The sequence below is a fragment of the Xyrauchen texanus genome, chromosome 33 (assembly GCF_025860055.1).
Source record: "Xyrauchen texanus isolate HMW12.3.18 chromosome 33, RBS_HiC_50CHRs, whole genome shotgun sequence".
Lineage (NCBI taxonomy): Eukaryota > Metazoa > Chordata > Actinopteri > Cypriniformes > Catostomidae > Xyrauchen > Xyrauchen texanus.
Window position 1 is genome coordinate 17,967,614 of NC_068308.1, and position 18,041 is coordinate 17,985,654.

The 18,041-nt window shown below is 36.3% G+C and overlaps 1 protein-coding gene across 2 annotated transcripts in view; it reads left to right on the top strand.

Moving 5' to 3' along the window:
- The window catches only part of LOC127627211 (cytohesin-3-like), a 33,996-nt gene extending 15,956 nt beyond the window's left edge, over positions 1 to 18,040 (top strand). The window contains exons 2-13 of one of the 2 annotated variants that reach the window (XM_052103502.1): positions 2,887 to 2,969; positions 3,193 to 3,257; positions 3,678 to 3,744; positions 3,925 to 4,043; positions 4,938 to 5,018; positions 6,170 to 6,282; positions 7,409 to 7,557; positions 7,666 to 7,777; positions 8,478 to 8,554; positions 8,956 to 9,027; positions 9,238 to 9,392; positions 14,495 to 18,040. In XM_052103502.1, coding sequence (XP_051959462.1) covers positions 2,887 to 2,969; positions 3,193 to 3,257; positions 3,678 to 3,744; positions 3,925 to 4,043; positions 4,938 to 5,018; positions 6,170 to 6,282; positions 7,409 to 7,557; positions 7,666 to 7,777; positions 8,478 to 8,554; positions 8,956 to 9,027; positions 9,238 to 9,392; positions 14,495 to 14,567 — 1,166 coding nt within the window. In that variant the 3' untranslated portion in view covers positions 14,568 to 18,040. The remainder of the gene's footprint in view (positions 1 to 2,886; positions 2,970 to 3,192; positions 3,258 to 3,677; positions 3,745 to 3,924; positions 4,044 to 4,937; positions 5,019 to 6,169; positions 6,283 to 7,408; positions 7,558 to 7,665; positions 7,778 to 8,477; positions 8,555 to 8,955; positions 9,028 to 9,237; positions 9,393 to 14,494) is intronic. The other variant, XM_052103503.1, reaches the window with a different exon arrangement.
- Position 18,041: the final 1 nt, after the last annotated feature.

Genomic DNA, 18,041 nt, shown 5'->3' on the forward strand with positions numbered 1-18,041 from the left:
ATTCTGAATTTGGGGTTTTTATAAGCTGTAAGCCATAATCATCAAAATTATATCAAATAAAGGCTTGAAATATCTTACTTTGCTTGTAATGAGTCTATATAATATATTAGTTTCACCTTTTAAGTTGAATTACTGAAATTAATGAACTTTTGCACGATATTCTAATTTTTCGAGTTTCACCTGTGTATATATATATATATGAGATCAAGCTTCTAGGCCAATTGAGGGACTTGTTCACAACTGTTACACAAGGTGAAAACATTCATTGATACTCAAGAAGGCAACAAACTGGGGGCCTGAGTAGCTCAGTGAGTAAAGACGTTAACACCCCTGGACAAAAGAGAAAAAAGAAGACAACAAACTACTATGTATACTATACTTTATGTAATTATCTGTAATGTAGATTGTGAAGAGCAGTATTAAATAAAAAATATTGTATCTCTTATATTTGTATAAATTATGAAAGTGGTGTGAACATTTATGAGACAAAAGGAATGCAATCTTCTCAACTGTATACTGTTTATTAAACCTCAGATTAATGGGTTATCAGCTGTCTTCTGCTTTCTATCTTGTTTCTAAACAGCAATATAAATCGAGCAATTCTGTGATTTGAAGACTACAAAAAGGTCTGGAACCCTGTATCTGGATTTTAGACATAATATAAAATTTTTACCCCAAGTCATTATCTTTTATAATAGTCACATTTGACTTTATCCAGACACTGTTGTGTATTAAACAAATGGTTCCTCTTTAAGATTTAGTGTGGCCTTTATAAAAGAATAAAAAAAAATGAAAATGCACTGAATATCTAAGCTCTGGGTGACTGCAACCCTATAATGTTATTGTTAAGGTTGAACCCTAATTCATGGACTCACTCTCAACTTCCCCTCCATTGTCATGAGGCAGAACCAGACAACCACAGGAAATTCCCCCGTGTCCCTCTTATTACCCCGTCTCTTGTCTAATCCTGCTGTGCCTGAGGTGTTATTACATAATGTGCTCATTTTGTCCAAATTTACAGGGATTGAGCCACAAGTCCCCATCCAAAAGTTAAGCAATCAGTTATGGAGTGTAGGGCCTAATAAAGAATGTCCTTGTGGCTTAATTAAGCATTTGAAGCAATCTTAAACTTTCACAAATTAATTATGTAACACACAGAAAGAAGGATATGATGCGCAATATAAAGGGTACATTTTTTAGAAGATAATTGGCAAATGAGTTCCACCTGTGTGCCACGCTGGTCTCACGTTCCAGTGATTGGCGGTGGGAATATTTTAGAAGAGGAGACAGCAGCAGACGGGGAGAGAGAGACGTACTCCCCGGCCCCAGACACACCATCAGTTTAATAAATGAAATGTATTAAAAAGAAAAAAAATGAAATATCACATTAACAGAAGTATTCAGACCCTTTGCTCTGACACTTGAAATTTAGCTCAAGTGCATCCCATTTCTCTGGATCATCTTTGAGATGTTTCTACACTTTGATTGGAGTCCATCTGTGCAAATTCAATTGATTGGACATGATTTGGAAAGGCACACACCTGTCTATAGAAGGTATCACAGCTAAAAATGCATATCAGAGCCAAAACCAAGCCATGAGATCAAATGAAATGCCTGTAGAGCTCAAAGAAAGGATTGTGTCGATGCACAGATTTGGGGAAGGCTACAAAAAAAAAAAAAGATTGGCTGCATTTGAAGGTTCCCAAGATTACAGTGGCCTCAATAATTCTTAAATGGAAGAAGTTTGGAACAACCAGGACTCTTTCTAGAGCTGGCAGCCCAGTCAAACTGAGCAGTCGGGGAAAAAGGACCTTGGTAAGAGAGTTGAACAAGAACCCGATGGTCACTCTGGATGAGCTCCAGAGATCATGTGTGGAGATGGGAGAAACTTGCACAATGTCAACCATCACTGCAACACTCCACCGATCTGGGCTTTATGGCAGAACAGCCAGACTGAAGCCTCTCCTCAGTGCAAGACACATAAAAATCTCCTAAAGGACTCTCAGACTGTGAGAAACAAGATTCTCTGGTCTGATGAAACGAAGATTGAACTGCGTGGCCTCAATTCCAAGAATCATATCTGAAAGAAACCAGGCACCGCTCATCACCTGCGCAATACCATCAAAACGGTACAGCATGGTGGTGGCAGCATCATGCTGTAGGGGTGTTTTTCAGCGGCAGGAATTGGGGGGACTGGTCAGGGTTATCCCACTATAATACAGAGATATCCTTAATGAAAACCTGGTTCAGAGCGATCAGGACCACAGACTGGGCCGAAGGTTCACCTTCCAAAAGGACAATGACCCTAAGCACACAGCCAAGACAATGCAAGAGTGGCTACGGGTCAATTCTGTGAATGTCCTTGAGTTGCCCAGCCAGAGCCCAGACTTGAACCCAATTGAACATCTCTGGAGAGGCTTGAAAATGGCTGTCCACTAATGGCCTCCATACAACCTGACAGAGCTTGAGAGGATCTGCCGATAAGAATGGCAAATCCAGGTGTGCAAAGCTTGTCACATCATACCCAAAAAGGATTGAGGCTGTAATCACTGCCGAAGGTGCTTCAACTAAGTACTGAGTTAAGGGTCTGAATACTTATGTTAATGTGATATTTCAGTTCTTTCTTTTTAATACATCTGCAAAGTTATCAAAAATCTGTTTTTTGCTTTGTCATTATGGAGTGTAGATTGATGTGAAAATTTTTTTTATTTAAAGCATTTTAGAATAAGGCTGCAATATAGCAAAATGTGAAAAAAATTAAGTGGTCTGAATACTTTCTAGATGCACTGTATACAGTATGTGCACTCTATGTGTCCTGCCACCTGATAATAATAATGATTTGATCCAATGAGTCATTTTAGCATAATCTCAATTTGCTCTCCACAGTGTCTGAAGATCTTTCACTTGAAGAGGGAGATGAACTGTCAAACATCAGACAGAGGAAAAAGGAACTTCTAGATGACATTGAGGTATGTAGTGATAGTGAAATCTTCACATTTTTGTTTAGTCGTATAAATATCTCCGTGATTGACAATTAAACATGAACTCCATAAACTCCACTTAGAGGGGCTGAATCTCATGTAGAGTAGAATGCATCTTATTTATGAGATTAATAAGAAACATTTGTATCAATTTTAGAAACTTTAGAACCAGTGTAATAACAATTATAACAATTTCTTATTTTTTTTGCAGCGGTTAAAGTTTGAGATCTCTGAAGTAATGACAGAGATTGAGAATTTAATGTGTGTCAGAGAGACGTAAGTATTCCTACATTTATTTCTTGCCCCAGTGGTCGCAGCTTTTCATTTTTAGAGTTTACATTTTTAGTTTTAAAGAAAAGAGTTGTTTTCATTTTAAGACTAGGATAATATTAATGTACTTTTAAAGGTACAGTTCTGCCAAAAAAGTTACCCTCATGTTGTTCCAAACCAATATGACTTTCTTTCTTCTATGGAACACAAAAGGAAATGTTTGGTAGAATTGATATGGTTTGTATGGATCTACAGAGCTGATTTAAAAAAAAATCTATTTGTGTTCTGCTGAAGAAAAAAGTCACACATCTGTGGTGTGATGGCATGAGGGTGAGTAAATGATAAGAGCATTTTTATTTTTGGGTGAACTCTTTTTTTTAATTATTTTTTATTCTGTTTCACTGTTTTTATATTGTTACATTACAGTAAAACCGTTCAGAGGAACAAGCATATTGCTGTTGGAAGAAAGAAATTCAATATGGATCCTAAAAAGGTGAATTCTATGTATCTATCTTCTATGATGATGCTTTTATTCACCTTACCAGTTGCCAGTCACTGACAAACACTATATCACATAGGCTATGATTAAATGTTGTTCAGTGTCATCTATTAGTTTGATCTTCAGCAAACATCTTGAAGCGGCAACGGGTTAACCTCTTAAACATGCTTGCAGGGAATTCAGTTTCTTTTGGAGAATAATCTTCTGCAATACACACCTGAGGACATCGCTCAGTTCCTCTATAAAGGCGAAGGCTTAAACAAAACTGTCATAGGAGATTATTTAGGAGAAAGGTAAGTCACATCTTTTACACATAGCATGATTGGTCTTTGTGAAAGATATGTGTATTGTTAGATAAGACCTTTCAATAAAAGAAGTCCCTGTTCTCTCAGGAAATTACTTCCCTATTTGTAACTGATGGAAATGACCATAAGTTATTGGTCTAAAACAATATTAAGCACATCACTCAGACATCATATACTGTTCTGTGAAAAAGAAGAAATCAGGATGGGGCAAATACTTTTCCACAGCACTGTAGGTGTCTTATCTCACCCTTACCAACACATATCCCAACATGTGACAGCCACCCAATACTACAACTGTTCATGTCAATTCTGAGGCTGAGAAATATGTTTCTTGCATCTAGGCAGCTGGACAAAGCATTCAAGATTAAACAACATTTGTGATTGCTGCAAAAAAGGAGAGAGTAAGCTTATTATTCAGTGAAATAGTAAAAATAGACTTGTCTACGTAGGCATCCTGTCCAATTTGATAATAGTTGAATAGCTGTCTTGACTATGCGCTAGCCTGCAGATCAGTTGTACAAGTTTCCTCCTTTTCCTTTGCTACTAGAATGTGTGGTACAAGAACTATACATAGCAATTACTGCTAATTGTATTAAGAGTGGAGCTGGAACCAGTAATTATTGTGGTTCTGATGAGAGAACCACAATAAAACTTGAACAAAGAAAACTCTTTGTTTCAATTGCTGCTTAAGATCCTTGCATGTGTTCAAATGGCAATTTTTAAAGCTCAATAAACAAACATAAACCTATATGAATGTTCTTGTTTTGTTTTTAACTGGTCTGAAACTCGAGCGAACTGAGTTTATCAGGGTTATATACAGTACAATCCAGTGTTTTGTTTATAAATGATAAAACTAGTACTTGCATCTCTCATCATTTTCAGGGACGACTTCAACCTTAAGGTTTTGCAGGCTTTTGTGGAGCTTCATGAGTTTGCTGACCTAAACCTGGTGCAAGCTTTGAGGTGAGACAGTTGTTTCCTCCACCATGATACACAGTCATAATTGTATTTGTAAATCAATTACTTAAGCAAGCCACTCTATTGTCCTTATTATATTAACATTTGAGAAGCATTCATACTGTGGAGTCCATATTAAAATTCTGGAATTCAAAATTTAATTTGAACCTGTAAATAAACATTTTAAACAAAGAAACATTATGAAAAAATTATTTAGATATATTTGAAATATGCTGCACTATTTCTAGGTCACTAATCAAATAAACAATTGTCAGTTGTGACATTAATCCATTTAATTTATATACAAATGATTTGTACAAAAGATTGATTTGTCAGATTGTCTTGCTTCCATTAGAGCACACAAAATGCTCTTTGGAACAACATGGATAACATGGATCATCAAGTTTTGCACAAAATACTGTCATTAAAGGAATAGTTCACCCAAAAATGAAAATTCTTTCATTATTTTCTCACTTTTTTCTTCTGCTGGACATAATAGCTCAGCTTTGTAGGTCCATACAATGCAAGTGAATGGTGTCTAGAACTTTGAAGGTCCAAAAAGCACATAAAGGCAGCATAAAATAATTCATAAAACTCCAGTGGTTAAATCTATATCTTCAGAAGCGATATGATAGCTGTGGGTGTGGGTGACGAACAGATCAATTTAATATATAAATCTCCACTTTCACTTTCACATGCTTCTTTTGATTTTGGTGATTCGAATTAGTGTGTATCACCACCTCTTGGGCAGGGAGGAGAAGTTATTAAAAAAAATTGTCTTACATATTGATCTGTTTGATTGATCTGAGTTGTATGGATTACTTTTATGCTGCCTTTACGTGCCTTTTGGAGCTTCAAAGTTTTGGTCACCATTCATTTGCATCGTATGGACAAACAGAGCTGAGATATTCTTCTAAAAATCTTTGTTCGTGTTCAGCAGAAGAAAGAAAGTCATGCACATCTGGTAAGGCAAGAGTAAATGATGAAATAATCTCTTCAAAGCAAATTGTCAAATTTATAGTTTCATTTGTAATAAATGAAAAAAAAAAAATGTATTCTCTGAATTTTTGGATTCCACTTTCATTTAATTCCCTGAGACAGAGGACAATCAGATGTCCACTATAATTTGAAGTGTCATTGCCATCTCTCCCTGTCAGGCAGTTTTTGTGGAGTTTCAGACTTCCGGGAGAAGCACAGAAGATTGATCGTATGATGGAGGCCTTTGCTGCTCGATATTGCCAATGTAACCAAGGTGTCTTTCAGTCCACAGGTAATACTTATATTTATATAATACTTATAATTCCGAAATATGATTGTGTGATTTTTTTTATGTTAAAATATGTCCTCCTCTCCCAGCTTAATATGCAGAATCAACTATAAGTAAGCTTAGGTTGATTTCCCTGATAAGTGTAAACACTGTGTCGCTGTGGTGCTATTAAAACATTGCTCCATTTGTTTGAGCATCCCGATCAGCTCAAAACAGCAACTTTGGCTAAACCAGTGGTGTTAGTTTTGGTCGGGTCTATCTGTTTGTTCAGACATTATTTTTGCAATTTCGTTTAAAAATGATCACTTTTAAAGTCCTCATTCCCTAAATACTTTGCCATCTCACACATGAAATTAAAACTGTATAGTCTGCATATTAGGTCCACTTCCTTCTCTGTGAGATGAGCTTGAATTACAGATTAATAAAGACTCTGAGTCTCTCTAGAGAATGTGGTCTACTGAGAGAAGAGGTTTTTAACTGCAGGAATAAATAATGCAGATATTGGCATATAAACTGTTGAGATGGTATAAAATGCAGTGCCCTAGAAATGGACTAAAGTCACTGTGCTAAAATGATGCATAGGGAAATTATTATTTATTCATAAAACAATCTTCATAAAAATAATGTCTTAAGCATTCATATTCTCAACTAGAGTATTTTTCTTTCAGCATGGATTACTGCTATACATATTCAGAATTATATTAATGCTTTTAATCATTTTAGAATATTAAAATGAGAAAAAGGGTTGCATGTTCTTCATATGCATGCTCTATTTAATTTACTACTACATTTTAACTTTACCATTTAATGGTATAGTTAAAAAATTCTGTTATCATTAACTTACCCTTCCAAACCTGAATAACAAAGAAAAATGTTTTGTCAGTCACCATTTACTTTCACTAAATCTTTATTTACATACAATGAAAGTGAATGTTAACTGTGGCTGCCATTATGCCTAACATTTCCTTTTGTGTTCCACGAAAGAAAAAAGTAATTCAGGTTTGGAACAACATAAGGGTGAGTAACAAATAACAGAATTCACATTTTTGGGTGTATTACCCCTTTACTTTCTGTGCAACCTCCGGACCTACAGAGCTGACCAACTGATGTGTGCTTCCTCTGTTGACAGACACATGCTACGTTCTCTCGTTCTCTGTCATCATGCTCAACACCAGCCTACACAACCCTAATGTAAGAGACAAGCCCACAGTGGAAAGGTTTATCATAATGAACCAGGGCATCAATGACGGAGGTGACCTGCCTGAGGAGCTGCTCAGAGTGAGTCTTACTATCTACTGTGGTGGAGCAAGTTTCTTACAATATACTCTGCGCCGAATTATGTAACGATAAAACACTCATTTACATATTATTTTTTTCCTGCCACAGAATTTATATGAGAGCATTAAGAATGAGCCTTTCAAAATTCCTGAAGACGACGGGAATGATCTTACTCATACATTCTTTAATCCAGACAGAGAGGGATGGCTGCTAAAGCTAGGTCTGTCTGTCTATCTATCTATCTGTCTGTCTGTGCCTGTATTTCTGCTGTCCATCTGTCTCTGTCTGTCTTTCTGCAGTCCATCTGTCTGTCTGTCCGTCTACCTGTCTGTCTATCCATCTGTCTGTCTGTCTATCTATATATGTCTGTTTGTCTATCTATCTATCTGTCTGTCTGTCTGTCTGTCTGTCTCTGTCTGTCTGTCTATCTATATATGTCTGTTTGCTTATCTATCTGTCTGTCTGTCTATGTCTGTCTGTCTATCTATATATGTCTGTTTGCCTATCTATCTGTCTGTCTGTCTGTCTGTCTGTCTATGTCTGTCGTTTTAGATGGATATAATAGCACTGGCATTAAGAATTATCTCACACAGTACCTATATTACATGATGACTCATACAGCAGATTTTTTTTTCACTCTGACATCAGAGTAATTAATGAGCTTTTAGGATGTTAATCAGGATTGCATAGATAATGCTGTTGTTGTTGTCAGGCCATTAAAGCTTTTATTGTTCTTCAGCTGTATTTAAGAGTTCAGTGATCCTTTAATGTCCAGTTAATCTCTTGGCAATGTTAGATGTTTTGAGACAGAGTCTACACTTATTCAGTATGTAAATGTAATTATGTAGCCATGTATTGCAGAACTTTTCAATTATTTATTTATTAAGTTATTACCCAACTATTTGTATTTAAACTTGTAGGAGGAAGAGTGAAGACCTGGAAGAGGAGGTGGTTCATTTTGACGGATAATTGTCTTTATTACTTTGAATACACAACAGTAAGTAGAACTGCTCAAATGTGTCCTGTATTGAAAATTATTCTTCAGAACTGGTTCAGAACTGATCGTGTGGCCAGTCTTAAGCTAGACCAGTTCACAGAACAGAAAGGCAATAACCTCCCCTCTCTGTCATCATCACATCAGCAAAGTGGAAGGAAATAGTGCATTTTTTCCCTTGCTTGTGTGCCAGATTTAGACCAAGAGACAGACAGAAGTTGCTTAATGTGCACTGACTCAGTTCCCTGTCTTTTCTAATTGTGCTTTTCCATAAGTCCCCATCCTCCACATCATATTTAGGGAAACATTTTGCAGATTAAGACCCCGAACGAACTGTTTTAATAACAATACAAATAAACAAACTTTAAATGAGGATTAAGGGAACATCCTCCATGTGTTCACAGGACAAGGAGCCGAGGGGGATCATTCCACTGGAGAATCTTAGCATACGAGAGGTAGAGGAACCAAGGAAACCAGTGAGTTCCTCTTCCAACTTAAAATACGACATTCAAGTTCCCTTCTTAACAGTCATATTTGATCTTTTTTAACCATCATAGATTTCATATTTTATTTACGTTTTCTACAATAAACCATTTTGTTACTGTGTTGTGTTGCCACTGAATCTGGGTCATGAAGCAACACCAGTTGAGAAGTAAGGGAGACCATTTCATGCTTTAACCTTTCAGAACTGCTTTGAGCTGTACAACCCTAGACACAAGGGGCAGGTAATTAAAGCATGCAAGACAGAGGCAGATGGAAAGGTGGTGGAGGGGAATCACGTGGTGTACAGAATATCAGCACCCACGCCAGAGGAGAAGGAAGAGTGGATCAAATCCATCAAGTAAGGCTTCATCGGGGCAGCCTTTAATATTTTCCTCTCAGCTAACTGATGTGTGTCAGCTGTAAGTCATTTTAAACACACCCAAAGCAGCATTGACTTAACTTATCTTAGAAGATCACCATTGCGATGATAAGATATGCTCAAGTGTTTCAGATCTTGACAGTAGTGCATACACATAAAGCGACTGAGAATCACTTGCTCAAACTGTAGAGCTGATAAGACTAAAGCCCTGTACACACATGCAGCGACTTTTATGGCTTGATGCCGCTAGCCTCTGTACTGTAAAGTCTCTATTGGGCATTCCTACTGCTGTCGCTCTAACGTTATTGGTGGACTGCACGTCACGTCTGGCCATATCTTTTGAAAATATGATCACAGATGTGGCAATTTGCTAGTAAAACTATGATTTAATTCTAATTTACCAAGGAATCCATTTTCTTGTCCCTAAAAAGGCACATTTTGCAGGGGGGAGTGTTTTTATATGAACTACAGCAGTGCTCGCTACATCATAACATTAATAAGATTAACAAACTATTAGTGTACGAATCAAACTCACTCAATTTATTTTCCATGCATCATTTTTTATTATATCCATGTGTGTGATTACAGACGGATAATATAGAACAGAGAAATCGCTCACAGAAACTTCTCCTCTGTCTTGCATGCATTCGACTCCATTATCTCTAAAGCTCCGTTCATACTGCCAGCGACTTTGTCGCTGCAGGTTGCCAGTGGCTGGCGGTTAGGTCGCTAGTAGGTGTTTCCACTACTGGTTGCCTAGTAACGTTTATAAATGACATTCACGGATGCCATTCCATTGCTATTGACAGCGAATCAGTGTTCTTGCCGCAAAGAACAAACATTTAGGAGGGAAAAGACTAAATATGAATGGAATCGGTACATAAAATGCTTTATATCAAAGATGAATGAGAAACAAGGCGTGCTCTTTGTCATAGCGGCTGTTTATCTGTGGCGAAAATGCAAACACCGGTCTGCATGGGACACAAAACCATTCAATCTCGGAGTCAGCACGGTGAGTACCACCGGCTGGTGCAGTAGCTGCGGCTGGATGAAGTCCGGTTCCAGCAGTACTTCAGGCTTGACAAGTTTGATGAGCTGCTGCAGAGGGTGGGTCACCTGATCTTTCCATTACTGCAGGAGCTGAGAGAGAGAGAGAAGGACCACGTGAGCTCTACCGTCTTCTCTTGTATTGGCTGCCCATAAGTCGCTCTTCATTTGAATAAAGTTAAATTGTCTCAACTTTGTTGTGTCGTTGGAAGTCACTGTGCTCTCATTGAAAATGAATGGGATGGTGTCGCTGTCTCGAGCGATGTCGCTGGCAGTGTGAATGCAGCTTGAGGCGTATCCTTCATGTGCACTTACAACCGTCAATTCTTTGTGTCAACGAAAATGTCAAAAAAAATAATAATTATGCCAATTTGCCCGTAAATATTATGTTCAAATGCAAGTAATGTTAATTCCCAATTTGAAGTACCTCAGTAGATGGGTGCAGAGTATATATGTAGAATTAAATATAATATAGAATTAAAAATAAAATATTAGACTTAATATGTGTGGCCCTGCGATGGACTGGCGACCTGTCCAGGGTGTCCCCCGCCTTTCGCCCAATGTTAGCTGGGATAGGCTCCAGCCCCCCGCGACCCTGTACACAGGATAAGCGGTTGACGATGGATGGATGGATGGATGGATATTAGACTTAAATTACACCTGTAAAATCTATTTTATTTTCTCTTTACATCATTATAACTCTCCTAAAATGTTATATGACACTATTTGAGCATTGCTGATGTTATGTTAGTGGCGGTTAGTCTGTGTGCGCATTCAAACACTGATTGACTCTTGTCAATCAAACATCCGCGCTCGCACTTTCACTTCACGGTGCGAATCTGTCCAAATATATATATATATATATATATATATATAAACACTGTATATATATATTTATATATGGTATCTCAGAGATATGTACTCGTTATGACAACAGTAATTACAAGGGGGGAAATATGTTTTTCCTGCAGTTTTTCTCACGCAAATACTTTTTAGTGACCTATTTCGGCGCAAAAAGCTGAGGGGGTGAACAAATTTGTATTGTCACTGAAGGACTTTTGCTGCTAATCATGGACATATCGCTTGTTTTTGAACACATCTTTGGTTAAGGCTATGTGATGACAAACACGCATGGTGTTTGTTAGTTGACAATCTCAGTGACAACTGATCTATCTATATCAGAAAATTGAACTGTTACAACTCCTATGTTTAAAATAATTACTAAAAGTGTTAGTTGACCCATAAATGAAAATTATCTCATTTACTCACCCTCATGTCATCCCAGATGTGTATGAATTTCTTTCTTGTCCAGAACACAAATGAAGATTTTTAGAAGAATATCACAGTTCTTGTTTGTCCTTACAATGCAAGTGAATGATGGCCAGAACATTAAAGCTCCAAAAAGCACATAAATGCAGCATAAAAGTAATCTATAAGACAGTGGTTAAATCCACGTCTTAAGAAGTGATATGATAGGTGTGGGTATGAAACAGATCAATATTTAAGTCCTTTTTTACTTTAAATATCCACTTTCACTTTGTCATCTGTAAGTCACACGTGGCACCTGTTTAGTTTCACTTTCACATCTGGAAATGAAAGTGGAGATTAATAGTAAAAAAGCCAAGGACTTTTGGTGTACTGATCTGTCTCTCATCCACAGAGCTGAGATATTTTTTCTAAAAAATATCACAATTTGACTTCAGCAGAAAAATTTAAGTTCATAACATCTGGGATGGCACGAGGGTGAGTATAAAAATACTTACTATAAAAATGTTAGCTTATATATATATATATATATATATATATATATATATATACAATTTATATATAAACATAAAAGTTAAGAGTGAGGCCCTCAAGGTTACAGGAATCCATCTTTGCCCCCCTGACCTTTCCAAAGTTGAGTAGCCCTAAAGCTGCAGGTATTGCTCCAAAAATGGTCGGTATACTCCAAATCACCATTACAGATATAGGGAGCCCCTAACGTTAACTGTAAATGGAAGTGGGGCCCCTTCTTTTGGAGTTGGCGCAACCCCCTTTTAGAGTAACTTTAGCCTCTTTTGAAAATTCTGCCCACATTTGGAGGTCTCTGGCCTGCAGCTATACCTACTTGGAAGTCACCAGCTCTCATTAAAAATGAATGAGATGAGGTCGCTTTGTCACTGGAAGTCACTGCGTGTGTGTACGGGGCTTAATGATGATGGAATGACCCAAGTGCATGCAAGGTTAAATGGGTTTTCAGTAAGATAAATCAGCGTTTATCACTGGACAAAGGCTAACATAAACCACTTATTCTTTCACTGTTTGGCCATGGCTTTGGCTCTGGCTCTGTTTTCTTTCATGGCCTAAAACAGATTCTTTGATGCATAAATACAGTATTTCTCATCAAGTTATTGAACTGATGTAAGAATTCCCAAACCTTCCATAGTGTAGTACCATAGAGCTCTAGTTAACACATGTCTTCTGACTCAACTGGAATAGTGTCAGTCTGTTCTGTGGTCAGTGAAGTCTGGTGTTTTTGTAGCAAAAGCTGCCTGAGCATGTCCCATGCAACTGTCGGGAACTCTGGGCCACCCCCACACGTAAGAGTGAAACTATGTAACTCTTTATTTATAGGTTTTTAGAATCCTAAAATTCCTTAATGCTCCTAATTAAAAACAATACTGTTACTGTTTTTGTAAATAAGGGTCATTCTATGAAAAAGTGATTTTTAAAGAACGTTTTTTGTAAGATTTAAAATCTTTTATCAGGTATATGTGTTTAAGGGTTAATAAATTGCATTGTGCCATCCGAAACTAAATTAAGGTGCTTCTTAAAAAGACCTAATATTTCTGAACATTTTAATTTTAATTTTCTTAAATTTTCTTTTAATTTGTCTATTGTTGACTGTACAAAATCACAATAACAGATTTGGCATTTTAAGATCGCTTCCTTTTGACAACGATAATAAAATATGAGATGAAGTGATAAAGATCTAATAGAAAATACATTAAAGCTTGTACTTGAAAAATACACTTCTTGAAAGGATGATGATGTCATGAGAAGTTTTTATGTATGAAATAGTTTATATTTTTTAAAAGGGTAAAAATATGATGGTAACACGGTTGACACATAATGTTTTTTTAATTAGTCATAAGTCTTTTTAGTAATACATTAGGTCAAATAAAATATATAAATATATAGAGAGAGAATAAAAACAAAATGCTAGCTTTTATTCCCATGTTGGCCTATTTTGTATTTACTGAAATGTGCATATTTGTTAATATAGTCAGAAAGACATGCCAAAAAGATATCTTCATCATGAAACAAGAAACAACATGGATATAAATGCTAGCATTTTAGATATATAAATTTTTATTTTAGAAAATTGTCTTCATTAAAGGAATATTACAGGTTTAATACAATAATACAATTATTGTGGAATAATATTGATTAGCACAAAAAATATTTTATTATATATATATATATATATAAATGTATTATATATTTTTATAAAACAAACAAAAATTATAGCTACAAGACAATACGTGTTAACATTATTTCAGTGTGATAAAATCGCTTATTTTACCGTTTTTACAATTTTACAACTTAGCCGCCATGACAGCGTAGTGCCAACAATCCATAAAACCCTAAATTAAAGTTTACAGCTCAAATAATACATGAGTTATAACATTAGTATTAATGTAAGAGCTTTTATAAAATTATAACTTCACATTTCTGCTTTTAAACCCTCCAAAATTGGCCTCCATTCACTTCCATTGTAAGTGCTTCGCTATAACCTCCATTTTTCCTTTTTTTTTTAAAAGGAGTAGAAATATTTTTTGTGGTAAACATTATGCCACAAATGCAGTCAAATGGGCTTAACTTGTATTACTGGAAATTTGGCATCAGTTATCCAAGTTATTTTTACACATACTGGATATGAAGGGCTCAAATGGCACCTGTTTTATAGAATGATCGAGAACATTCTTCTAGATACAAATTGTTTTTTCAGTGGGAATTTACAGTTAATTTTCACTTTTGCTGTCCCACAGGGCAAGCATCAGCAGGGACCCTTTCTACGACATGCTGGCTACAAGGAAGCGACGAGTGGCCACTAAAAAATGAGAGATACCTGCAAGTCCTGTAACTTGAGTTCTGCAGATCACTCTTCATATGAAAACTCTCCACAGAATCTCTGCAGCCTGCAGGAGATGTCTGCAAAGACAACAGCTCTCACAGTAAATGGTAAAGGACATGATTTTCAAAATCAAAGGGATACGATGTACTTTGAAAAACTCTCCAGTAAAACAATTGTGGACTGTGTGGAGAGTACAAGTGATGTTGATGGTGCAATTATGTTTGGATTTTGTCTTTCTCCAAAAATAACTTTGCTTTAAGAGTAATGGCTGATACAAATGTGCTACAATATCTGCGTAATTTCATGTGTGGATCCAGTATATATAGTGAGTAGCGCCCCCCACTGCACACAGTAGGAACTTTACGAGACATTTGTTACAACAATCACTAAAGTTCAGGGTTTGCCATATGGAGATGTTCTCAAATCCTTTCCGTTTAGTTTGTCTAGATTTAAGCTCTGACAATGATTACATGAGACTCAAGGTTAAAATGTATATAAAATATTATGTAAAATATACCAGACTAATGGTGGTCCTTTGCATTCACATGTTGTTTATTTATTTTAATTCAGATGTGACAAAAGGCGATTTCAGTGCTATTAATATACTGCATACTAATTGCATTAGTAGTTTACATTTTGTTATTTTCAGTTGTCATCTCATAGTCATCTAAATCAGCCAGACAGGTTGCATTGCAGTAATTGGAAGACAGAAAATAATCACAAAGTTAAAAAAAAAAAAATCCTTTTATTTACTTTGTTTTTAAGGTCCTTAATAAAACATATAAATTTCTTATGTTCCCTCACTATGCTATTATTATGTAATGCCTTTTAAATTTAATACAAACTCTGCATCCTTTTTGTATATATTTTTTAAATTGTTGTTGGTATAATGTATTTTGTTGTATTTATGTAGTGTTGCTATTCTGTTCATTGAATCCATTGTTTGTTTGTTTGTTTTTACTGAATAACAAAAAAAATATCACTTAAGCCATTGCTATTTTTGTATATATTCTTTTGAAACTCCATAAACAGAAAATACATTCACTGAGCACTTTATTAGGTACACCTACTTATCTAATCAGCCAATCATGTGGCAGCAGTGCAGTCCATAAAATCATGCAGATACGGGTCAGGAGCTTCAGTTGATGTTCACATCATCCATCACAATGGGGAAAAAATGTGCTCTCTGTGATTTTGACCATGATTTTCGGCATGATTGTTGGTGCCAGATGGGCTGGTTTGGGTATTTCTGTAACTGCTGATCTAATTGGATTTTCACACACACAGTCTCTAAAATTTACTCAGAATGGTGCCAAAAACAAAAAACATCCAGTGAGTGGCAGTTCTGCAGACGGAAACACTTGGTTGATGAGAGAGGTCAAAGGAGAATGGCCAGACTGGTTAGAGCTGACAAAGGCTACTGTAACTACTGTACAATTGTAGTGAGCAGAATAGCATCTCAGAATACACAACACATCAAACCTTGAGGCAGATGGGCTACAACAGCAGAAGACCAGGTCAGGCACATTATTAGAACCACAGTGTTCATAATAAAGTGCCCAGTGACTGTAGAAGTAAGGAGCTAATCCTTTCTAAGTAAAAGAAAGTACTCCTATACTGTTATCAAGCCTTTTCACTGTTTAAAATACATCCAAATTAAATTAACCAGTTTCTTAGAAATAAATCATAACTTCAGCTAGTTTAAGTGGACCACATCCTCCGATTGTGTAATTCTGACTGCGGTGATAGTAATTACATTGATCACATGGAAATATTGACAATATAATAACTTCATAATCTGGGTTAACTAAATCTAACAAAATTATACAAACAATGTAGCCCTTTTCTTATTTACAAATGACAAAAATCCTGTTTACATGAACCATATAAAGAGATATACAACAAAACCAACCTGAACATAAGTTTATTATTTTGTGGAAACAAAAGTCTCTACTTATATTCTTCATTAAAAAAAAAAAATAAATAAAGGGGGGGGGGTTGGCACATTTACATATAGGTAAAAATGCAGAAAGACCTTAATGTTTCAAGCAACATTTTTTATAGGAACTCTAGTGAGAACTTTGATATCATCACTGTCTGATGATAAACACGAATCTCCAAAAAATAAAAAACGCTTCGAGAAAATGGAAACACTTTTTTCTCGTAAACTATCTTACAAGACTTAAACAGACAACCTGATTAATCATCTTTTCATTGGTCATTTCGATGCACAATTCAAACAGTAGGAAGAGGTCATTCGGTGTATTTAGTCTTTGGTAAAAACAACTAAATTACCAAAATTCAAAACGTGTTTTTCACCAGACAGCGATGATATGGTGCTTTAATTCTGTCAGTCAACCTTGGGCCCTCCCCTTATGACCACAAGCACTGACCTATTCAAATTCTTGAATGCAATGCAAGTCGCTTTGGATCATGTATGCCAAAAGAAATGCAAGTAATTGAGCGCTGTCGACTTCCTGTGGTGCATGCACCAGCTGAGCAACTGGCATTGAGAGGAATGAGAACATTAACAGAATTTTCTCTCCAGGTATATCAGAACTTCTTAATTTTGTTCATTATTATATTTTATAAAAGAACTATGCTGAAAAAAATAAAAAGTGAAAACTTCCCTCGTGTGGTTTCTTGATCTGCGTACATGGAGGACTGTTTTGAGGGGGCCTTATAGCAGGAGACGTGGTCTAATAATTAGCTCTGTGATTTAACGGGTAGCCAGTGTAAACTTCCCAAGTCCAGAGTGATGTTTTGGGGCAGAACTGTACTGAAGTACATGAAGCTTGCTCAAGTTTCTCCCAATCAGGCCACTCGTGAGTGCGTTGGAGGTCTTTGATCAGGCTTCCTGCATTTGACCAAACCCAATTGTCTAATTATGAACCTTTTTCAAACCGACCTTCCTTTTGTCTCCAAGACCCTTGAGATATATATTGTCAAACACTTGCATAACTTATCAACCCCTTTCAGCCGGTCACTTTTAAATCTGGTGACTCCAATAAAAGTGCTCTCGTTGCTGTAACTGAAGTGCTGAAGTCAAGCAGAGCATCCTCCCATAAATCTGTACTAATTGCTCATGTTCTTGCAACATTGTCCACTGTTAACCAATGACTTCTTACCGTCAGGTCGGACATTGACATGGGCAGTTATAATCGAGCTATCGCAGGTTGACTCTCCCATTTTCGATCAAGGATTTTAACATCTTTCATGGATATAAAAATAGATGGCTAATCATCACCAAAATCCGTAACAATGCAATTATTTTTATCAACAGCTGGCTGTTTCACCATCATAACCTTCCATTATTTTTTTCATACCTTACCTTCAAATAGCTGGATAACATATTTCACACAAAACAGAAATTTCACAAGTCATTCTATAGACGTAAAAAGGAAACCCAACCCTTTACAAAACCAAACACTTCCCATCATCACATACATGTTCATTCACTC